The sequence below is a fragment of the Ascaphus truei genome, chromosome 2 (assembly GCF_040206685.1).
Source record: "Ascaphus truei isolate aAscTru1 chromosome 2, aAscTru1.hap1, whole genome shotgun sequence".
NCBI classification, from domain to species: domain Eukaryota; kingdom Metazoa; phylum Chordata; class Amphibia; order Anura; family Ascaphidae; genus Ascaphus; species Ascaphus truei.
In genome coordinates, this window is record NC_134484.1 from 123,649,360 (window position 1) to 123,659,346 (window position 9,987).

Sequence of the window (9,987 nt, forward strand, 5' to 3'; positions counted from 1 at the left end):
CTATCAAATGAAAGCAGCCATTACAAAAAGTAGAATATTCAGGTTTTTCAAAGGGGAGTTTGAGACGATTCCTCAATGGCAGCTTGGTATTGAGCTTCATCATCAAGGTAACAATTCTAAAAAATAAAAAAAACCCAGAATAAACCAGATTAGATCCAATACACAAAAAGGTACTGTAAAATGGGAAAGTGTGGATATAGATAGAGTGAAACCTACCCAGCCTTAAATTACAAGCCAGTACAACCAGCCTCTCACTGATGAGACACAAAAAAGGTTGAAACAGCTGTCTTAGGCTAGGTTTACTGGCTATGCATCTTAACCCAGGCTGTGCTGAATAGTTGTGTAATGCAGTGAGCATAAGCTTTTAAGGGTTCCATGTAAAATGGATTTTAGGCAAAAGGGGACATTGCTCATTTGCATATAATTTCCCAGAATCCCTTGCTGCAGTGGAAGCACTGTATTCTAGGTGATAACGGCGAAAAAGCAGGGTTGCAGACCTGTCCAAGAGATGTGAATGTGCTCAAGTGATTTTTATTTCATGAAGAAAAAAAAGAAAAAAAAAAAAAAAGAAAGGATTTACCATAAACTCTCCATAGTCAAACTGATGTCTTGCATTTAGATGGTCAACAACATTTCCAGTTATTGGATTATGATTCCCCAAGGGTAAGGTGGCACAAATAGGACAGACCTACAGTTAAAAAAAAAATGTAAAAAAAATCACAAGTGGAAAAATAAATGCTCAGAACATCTGCATTTCGGAGCAAAAACAAAAACAAGAAAACAAAAGTGTAAGGCTTGTCCTATAGTAGGTGCGGGAGCGCACCTGTGCGGGTGCACGTGATGCACGCTTTTTGTGTGTATGCTGTGAGTACGTGTGTGTTAATGGATTAAATAATATTTTTTAAATAAATTTAAAAAAAAGACACAGAAAGACACAGACACACAGAAAGACAGACACTACAGCGCCGGTAGCGGCGCAAAATCATTTCCCCCCCCCATCTTCTCCTGTCGGCTGACTCCATGCTCACTGCCTTGCGCGCGGCACTATTATAGAAAGGCTGACTAACCTCAGCCAATTATAAAAGTGCCACAAAATACTAGACCACCAATGCATAAATAAGAGCAATGTCCTAATAGCAAGTCAAAATATGACGATGAATCGTGTGCGCAAATAGACTTAGTCCTGTGTGCAGATGTTTTATGCATTTCTTTTCCTGCTTTTTGGGAGTTTTAATTTAGTGGATTTTGAGTGGTTTGTACTAGTCCGGGGGACAGGGAGGAAGGGGGGGGGGAGGGAGTCCAGCAGTGTAGTAACTTGTACCACTGATGGACTACAAAAAAGAACCCCAAAATGTCCCCAGCTGGCCCTCCCCCATTTACTGGTGTTCATGGCCACAGCAGCTTTTTCCTCTTCTACAAACAGCAGAAAGTTATTCTCTCTGACAAAGGCAGACACACATGAAAAGTTGCAGGCAAATTAGTTTCCACTTAACAGACCCCACCAAATCAGTGACTATGGGCCTCATGCAGAGAGCAGCGCAAAAAGTGAAAGCGGCATTAATTGGCGGATTCTGCCTTCAGAAAGGCAGAAACCGGCAAGTTTCAAAAAAAGCGCCATTTTTTTTTTTCCTTTCAAATTCGCCGCACGCCTGGAGAGTTTAAATTCTCTCCAGTTTTTTTCTCTGCCGTATGCAGAGAGCCGCGATCGCCATCTAGTGGCTGTTCGCGCCAAAAAAATGGCGCGATTTTCAACATTTTCCCTCTCCACCAAGCAGCTGGCGCTCCGCGGCCGGTGGAGAGGGGAAAAAAAAAACCCGATTTTTTCCCCAGTAGTTTCAACAGCGCTTATAGCGCTGGTTGAAACTCTCCATACTGTATGCAGAAAGGCAGTTTTCTGCCCTTTCTGCATATGGAGATAAAAACTCTCCAAAAAAGGTAAAAATTTTCCCCCTCTCCAATTCTGCATAGCGCTGCTCTCTGCATGAGGCCCTATAGCTCTGCTCCCAATGATAAGCCACCTGTCTGTAATATTAAAAACATTCACACAGATTTAGAGCATATAAATCAAAAACATAAAATAGTAGTTACCGTTTCCACAATTTGAAAATAATGATTTTTGTTACAATGATCCAGCAAGCCTTTTCTATTCAAATTCTCTTCTAGACACAAGGGGCACTTAAATGTTGGTTCCAACCTGCAGTACAGTTAACATTATTATGTATGAAACACCAAGTCCTAAATTAATGCAATACATTTAGACAAGATTATAAACTAAACAGATTGCAAACATCTACAGAATATCTTTTAAGAGCAGTAGCACATGCCAATTATTTGTTAAAAGACTCATGCTCAAGGGAGGTCTCCGCTCTACCCCTTTTGTATCTAAAGAACCTCTCCCACCTTAAACCCTTCTCACTGACTGCCCCACTCCTCTGGAATGCCCTTCCCTCAATATCCGACTAGTACCCTCTCTATCCACTTATAAGACCCACCTTAAAACACACCTGCTTAAGGAAGCATAGCTCTATGGCTGATAATTTACACCTGATACATAAAGCTTGGCCCCTTGCCGACGCAGTTACCAGAAGGCTCTCCTACCGTCTCTGTACTTTCTTCCTACCAACTCGATTGTTAGCTCTTGGGAGCAGGGACTCCTTTTCCCAAATGTTACTTTTATGTCTGAAGCACTTCTTCCCTTTGTGTGTTATTTATATGATTGTCACACGTATTACTGCAATGCACCACACACAATTGTGGGGGAAGGGGGGGAGCGGAAACAAAACAAGCAGAAGTAAAACCAGGCAAACTAAAACGATTTATAAAAATAATAATACATGTATTTAGACATCTGTCTGATGGGTCCCTTCACTGTTCAGTACACACGATAAAAACTTCTAGCTTACCATTTAATAAATGTTACAGGTCAAGGACCCATCAGATAAAAATAATGGGCTTACAATGGTACCTTTGGTTATTTTGATACAATAAATAAATAAACCCCTCACCGGTTGGCAGGATTTGGTCGTGTCTGCTCTGTTGGATCGTTAGGAAGAACTCCGTATTCATCCTGGTATTTCCTACAGAAATTGTAATGAAGCCGCATATGGCAGAATTTGACCTATGAAGGGATTATTGCAGTTAAACTTCAAGTTATCCAAAATATATTGGAGCATGGAAGAGATGATTACAAAGACTTGGAAAAATTAGGATGTTTGATAAAAATTATCAAATTTGCTTCCTGATATTTCAATGTTAGAGTCCTCTATGGCAGCTTTTTCACGGTTCATCTCCACACAGCAAATAAATACATTTGAACAGCTTATCAGCGAGTCATTAACTTCTGTAGAAAAATGCGATTAGAGCATAAAGTAACAATTGTATGTATTTGTACACTGTGAAATAGGAAGGTTTCTTTTCTGCTGGTCAACTTATTTCATATTTAACAGCTACTTATGTTTATTTGACCAATGACAGCATAATTACATTACAAATGTAACCCCCCTTTCAGTGATACCCCAGGTAATGAAGGACAGGCCCTCCGGCCAATGGCTAAACCCAGTAAGAGATTCATATGACTGAGAATCAGAATGTATGATGCACTTGAGGAGGAGCCAAGAGAGACAAGGCAGGATGCGAGTTGAGGAGTCCGCTGCAGTGGACAGAGAGCACGAGCAGTTACGAGTTCCTGTCCCAGGCTGAGCTGAGGCAAGACAGAACAGCAGAGCATCCCATCTCCAGGGAAACCAAGGAGTGCAGCAACACTAACATAGAGGGCCTGGGTGTACTCTGCAGGGACATAGGTCAGAGGATGCAGTATCCTTTTTGCAAATACACACAACCTCACCGTGTGTATTTACAAAAGGAACAGGCCTGCACCTTTAAAAAAAATCAGAACACAGTCAATGAGCAAAACACTGTGCAGTACAGGAACAGAGTAATAATAAGGGAGGGAGAAGAAAACTAGTGCAGCACTAGACCAGTGAATGTATATTTCCCTGTAAAAATAATGGTATGCCAAGGCTACGCTTATAGTGCCGGCGATGCGACGGTCGCTGGAAAATCAAATAGAGATGACTTGCAGCGATTGCGACCAGTTGCATCTTAAGCGCACGCGATGGCGGAAATGCATTTGTTTTCCGCGACGTCGCCACCACTATAAGCGCAGCCTAAGGGGGCAGCCCCAGCCCCTTCTACAGCGCATGCCTCGGCGTGCGCTGTGCATTCAAGCTCCACCTCCAGTCAGGTCAGGCCAGTCCCAGTTAGTACCCTGTCGCGCACCTTTCCCCACGACAGGTTCAGGCAGGGAAATTTAAACTCATAGTTTGCTACAGAGTCGTGGCGCCGCCCCCGCCAATGAGGGCAAACCAGCCGCGTGAGGTCATGGCCATGCCCCTGCAAACCCACTGCCATGCCCCCACCATCGCAAACGCTCCCTCTCTCCCCCAGATCGCAGTGCAGACTTGTGGACGTGCCGCCCCAACCCCCCCCCCCCCACCACCTCCCCCACCCACTGGGCACACGTGCCACAGTACTGACTGGGGACTCACCCTAAGAAGCCTTGTTATCCCAAAGCTTGCGTCTTCCTAGTGGTCTGACCTGAGCCAGGCTTAGTGCTGCCAGTTCACCATCTAAAAACACCTAAGGGGAGGCAGACTTAGGGCCTCATGCAGAGAGCAGCGCTATTTGAAATCTCGCCATTTTCCCGCGAAAATCACGCTAAAAACAGGTGAAAATGGCGAGCTAGGGAAAACGCTTTTTTTTTTTTTTAAACTCGCCTTTCTACCGGCGAGAACCTAAATCTCCCCTGTTGAAAAAATATCCCTATTCAGAAAGGCGCGATCGCCATCTAGTGGCTGATCGCACCAATAACATGGAGAGAAATTCTCTATTTACCTCCGCCAAAAAAATTTGGCAAGAAGCTGGAGGTCGGCGGCCGGTGGGGGAGAAAAAAAAAAAAAAAAAAAAAAAAAAAAAAAAAGCGTTTTTTTTTTTTTCAACACGTTTCAACAGCGCTCATATCGCTGGTTGAAACTCTCCATATGCAGAAAGGATTCTAAATGCAGTTTTCGGACCTTTCTGCATATGGAGAAAAAAACTCCATTAAAGCTTCTTTTTATTCCCCTCTCCAATTTTAAATAGCTCTGCTCTCTGCATGAGGCCCTTAGACTCCAATCCTGGTATCACCATACCAAGATACAGGAGAAGAAGTTACACAAGCAAAAGAGAAAAGATTGTGTGTTAAAAATTTTTTAAAAAATAAAATAAAAAAATTGCAGCAATCCCCTTTGTAAATGGAAACACTGGACCACAGAGCTGAACCAGGCTCATTTTTAGCTCCAGCACCCCCCCCCCTCCCTTAGGCTGAGGACCCGGTGTTGGCACTGCACATGCACCTGCCAGGCTGGCGGCACGTACAGCTGAGATCCCCGGTGTGCGGTGAGCAGCAGGGGAAAAGATGGGGGGGGACGCATGACCTTGATGTCCCCGCCAGGTTCACCCACATTGGATGAACCGCCGGGGGGCGTGGCCAGCGCGAGTTGTGAGCACAGATTTCAGTCTTCAGGGAAATCTGTTCGCAACAACGAAGCGGGCAAGGTAGTTAGCGGGCCCGGCCCCATTGAGGGTCGGCTCTTGCCCCTGAAGCGCCCGCTGCAGCAGGCAGCAGGCCTTACTTTTGGTCAGAGGAGAGGCTGCCCTTTTAACGGATATGCACGCTTAAGCAAAATATTGTACGTACCTGCAATTGAGAAAATAATTAACATTAAAGACAAAGTAGTGTTTGGGGTGAGGCAAATAAGACGTGTGAAACCATTAGAAAAGGATGCTCAAACCTATACATTAACATAGGAAAGGCAGCTCCATAGGAAGTGAAATCATGCATTTCCACGTTACCTGTTTCTCACAATACCTGCACCCCCCCGAAATCCTTCTCATCACACTTTCAATGTCCGACGCTCTCTCTGGTGCAGATCTCTCCCATCTACACACGTGTCCACGGCATAGAGGGCAATGAGCACCAGCTGATTTCATAGCCATCAGGAAACATTTCCTGCAAAAACTGGAAGAGGTGACCGTGTTGGAAATGAGGATATTTGTTGGGTAAACTGAATCGAATAAAAATGCGATTGGAAAAGGTATTAGCATTACCCCTATTAGTTTAAACAAAACTACAGAAGCAGCATTACACATTCACTAACCAAAAACAGCCACTAGATGGGATATGGTAAAAAGCAGACATGTTAGGAGAAAAAATATTTTTAAAATGTTCAGAGGTTCTGGTTAAGAACATAAAAACTAGCACAGTGATTCATAGGTTTCATCCTGCGATATTACCAGTTCAAGTTACAACCGTATTTTTACCACACTATGAAATCACCAGTCTTGAAAGCGGTGTACCCATTCAGCATACAGAGGATGCAAACAATATGACAGTCTCTACCGTCAGCCACTTGCCACTTAGATTGTAAGCTCTTTGGGGCAGGGAAATCGCCTTGCTACCCTGCAGTATCTTTCTTGCAAATCCACACGACCTAACTGTGTGTGTTTGCAAAGGAACAGGCCTGCAGCTTTAATCATCAGAATACAGTCAACGAGCGCCAACACTGTGCCGGCACAGGGTAATAGCAATTGGGGGGATTCTAGTGCAGCACTATATAAGTATGTACATTTCCCTGTAAGAATAACAGTACCAAGTGTGTCTCTACAAGCCGAGGGACCCCGATACTGATCATTGTGTTCACATATATGTTTGTCTATAGACACGGCAGTAAAAAGCCTTTGTTATGCCAAAGTTTGCATCTGTGTAGTAATCTGACATGAGCCAGGCCTAGTACTGCCAGTTCACCATCTAAAAACAACCAAGGGGACGCGGACTCAGACTCCTATCCTGGCATCACCATACTGTACCAAGTTATGCAGGATAATGAGAAGTTACACAAAAATTTCCAAAACATGATAAAGATTGTAAAAAAAAAATAAAAAATTAATCATTTTTTTTTTTAAGTGAAACTCTTGTTCAGAACTAAAACATTAAAGCAGAAATTCTCTCCCCCAAAGGTTTTTTTTTTTCTTTGTACACCAAAAAGGAACCTATGGACCCCAGAGCTGAACCAAGCTATTTTAATATTGTTTTAGGTCTGAAGCACCTATTCCCATGATGTGTTATAATATGTCACGTGTATTGTAAAGCAATGTGTACCTGGATGGCACAGTATAAATAAAGATATACATACCCAATGTTTTTGATGTACTAATTAGCTTTGCAAAATTAGGTCAAAGAAGTGACAAATGTATGTGTTTTATCACAGGATATTTAACACATTTCTGAACAAAGAATAGAGTATTAAAAATGGAGAGGTGCACTCCAAAACTGGAACAACCTACCGGAGACTCTCACAGCCTCCACCAGTTTAAAGGCTGTCTCACATTTTAATCTGGTCTGTAACGTTATGTAGCCAGGTCCCCTCTGGCTCCCCGGTCCTCTGTTTTCCCCCCCTTTACCTCCGCTGGTGTGGGGGGCTGTTACGGGTGGTGACGGGCTTTCCGGCAGCGCCCTATGCAGGGCGCTGCCATGTTTGTTATGCGTGCGTAGGGTTCGCACATGCGCAGAACGACTCGCGGCGGCCATGGTACGATTAGCTGCGCATGCACAGAAAGGATAGCATGAGCAGCGGCCATTAGGGAGCTTTGCCCCGGCACAAGAGGTGCGGTGCTGCCGGGGGGGGAAGCAATCAGGGGCGCGACAGTTGCGGCCCATAGATAGGGCGAGCGGTTGCCGGAGGCTCCCTTTGCCGGGTACCGCCATTTTGTAGTTGATTGCGCGTGCGCAGAACTCGCGCAAGCGCAGTAGGACCCCACGAGGGCGGCTAATAGGGAAAGGCTCAAGACAGGGACTACAAGTCCCATGAGCCTCGGGAATGTCACATGCTGTGGCTTAGTCAATAGGGCGGCTGCATTTGCAATTAAGGCCTTTTCAGTGCAAGGGAGCCTGCGCTGGCAGTTTTGAATAGGGACAGTTAAGAGAGGCTGCAGTTACATGTTGCTAGGCAACCAGTGAAGCTGTAAGAGATGACAGTTAAGACAGTTTTTGAAGAGTGGCAGTTGGAGCATGGAGCTGGGTGAGTGAGGGTGCAGGGGACAGTAGCCTCTTGTACTAGGCCAGTTAACCCCCTTCACCCCAGATAACTGTTACCATTGCCCCAGTTTGTGGTTGCTTCAGGGACAGGCCCTACGTTAGGAGTTCTTCCCCTTTAGCTGTTTGAGACAGTTAAGATGACGACAGTAAAAGGAGATGAGAGTTATAACTGTGGAGAGACACAGTTAGCACAGTTAAAAAGGAACAGTTCTCATTATACCTTAAAAAGGGATAATATTATTACTATTATTTATTAGCTCAGGCAGTTAAGGGAGAGACCCTTGAGGAGTTAGGAGTGAATTATTGAGCTAGTAGATAGGAAGCCAAAAGATGTGTGGTGGACTAGAGGCATATACTGACCCAGAAGTACTGATCTTGATCGGGAAGGGGCACAGAGGGAACTTGCCCTGAAGAGAGCATTATACAGAGAATCTGTCTAATGAAGTATTGTGCTCTATATGAAAACAATTGATCCTGTGCAACCCTGGAACTGTTGTGCCGGACAATAAAATACCTGCGAGTTGCAAAAGATCCTGGCGCCCTATTTCTTATCTTGTACTCCAACCCACATACTATCCCCATTACAGTCAAGGCCTGAACCCACAAGAGAGAACCCTGAGATCACAGGTAACTGACCAAGGAGCTGACACTCTAATCCCATCAGGAGCGGAGCAGAACCCTGTGCACACATGTACACCCTACCCCCTGCTGCCGGGGGGGGGAGGGGGGTAGGGGTGTTACAGTTACATACGCCCATAATATATATTAATCTCTAACTGTGCATGCAATGTCTTGTATATAATGTATACCCTATTCACTTATGTAACCATGTATTATTTGTCATTTAACTGTGCCCAGGACACACTTGAAAACGAGAGGTAACTCAATGTATTACTTCCTGGTAAAACATTTTATAAATAAATGAATAGATTAAGGATGTGATAAAGTTATTAGAAAATCACAATGGCTACAATTCTAGTATGTCATTTTGCAAAAAAATATTGATAAGCTGTATTGTCATCAGTAAGTGATACTGTGCAAACATACACCATGTGCCTGAAATCAAACAGCAGTTTTTGCTTTCCAGTTTCGAAAACAATATTATATTTGCTTGTCCATTCTAGAAACCAGATAAACCAAAGAGGGTGCAAGACCCCTGTAAATGTATTTTACTTATCCCATATACATATGTCCTCGCAGTGGGCTTGAAAGCTCATGTACTGTACATCTACAGTGCATGCAAATAGTGTTATCAGAGGGGGGGTGGGGGAACTCTCTCCCCCCCTATCTAAAATTAGCAGATAATCTACCAATACTTTAAATTTTAAACATTATTTCCAGGCCGCATTTTTTTTTAAGAATTGTATCCAAGGGATTTTAAAGGACAAGTCCAACTGTATAATAAATTAGCTATGTGATGTTACATTTTTATTTTTTTAAAGGGAAAAAAAAAAAAAAAAAAATACCCACCCCATAAACAATACTTCCCTCTCTGCCAACCCCCCCCCCCAGTATGTACAGTAAAAACAATTACTCACACATGCTCACAGTACTGTATTCTCACTGGAGTTTGAAGGACTTCCTGACACACCGGACAATAGAAGTCTTCCTCTTGATAGCTAACTGAGTGTGTGGAAGTAGAAGCTGCAACTTCAGCCATATTAAAGCTGCTTAAATTAGCTTGACTCAACAACTACACAAACTAAATCTTAACTATGTAATTTAAGTGTAGGTTTAAATAACATAGAATATACACATTAAAAACCCTATAAATTGTTTGTTCCAGTCCTGGGAAACAGCATTTAAAAAAACAGAGAACAACCTAATGGGCTGAGTGTGTCACAGTTAAGATT

At 43.5% G+C, this 9,987-nt stretch overlaps 1 protein-coding gene across 1 annotated transcript; it reads right to left on the minus strand.

The window, feature by feature from the left end:
* LOC142488129 (E3 ubiquitin-protein ligase RNF138-like) lies at positions 1-9,794 on the minus strand. The gene is made up of 6 exons (XM_075588501.1): positions 9,673-9,794; positions 5,893-6,058; positions 3,006-3,118; positions 2,089-2,194; positions 581-688; positions 1-116 (listed from the first exon to the last, which is right to left on the minus strand). Exons 1-6 carry the CDS (start codon positions 9,792-9,794, stop codon positions 48-50), a joined length of 684 nt encoding a protein of 227 aa, XP_075444616.1. The 3' UTR covers positions 1-47.
* Between the last annotated feature and the right edge of the window lie 193 nt (positions 9,795-9,987).

Bases quoted from the DNA above. Each gene is read 5' to 3' on its own strand.
- LOC142488129 (XM_075588501.1), bottom strand. From the start codon at position 9,794: ATGGCTGAAGTTGCAGCTTCTACTTCCACACACTCAGTTAGCTATCAA. The intron at 6,059-9,672 runs GTGAGTAATTGT...CACCTCTTCCAG, and splicing joins ATACAGTACTGTGAGCATGT to TTTTTGCAGGAAATGTTTCC. The intron at 2,195-3,005 runs GTGAGGGGTTTA...ACTGTACTGCAG, and splicing joins CGACCAAATCCTGCCAACCG to GTTGGAACCAACATTTAAGT.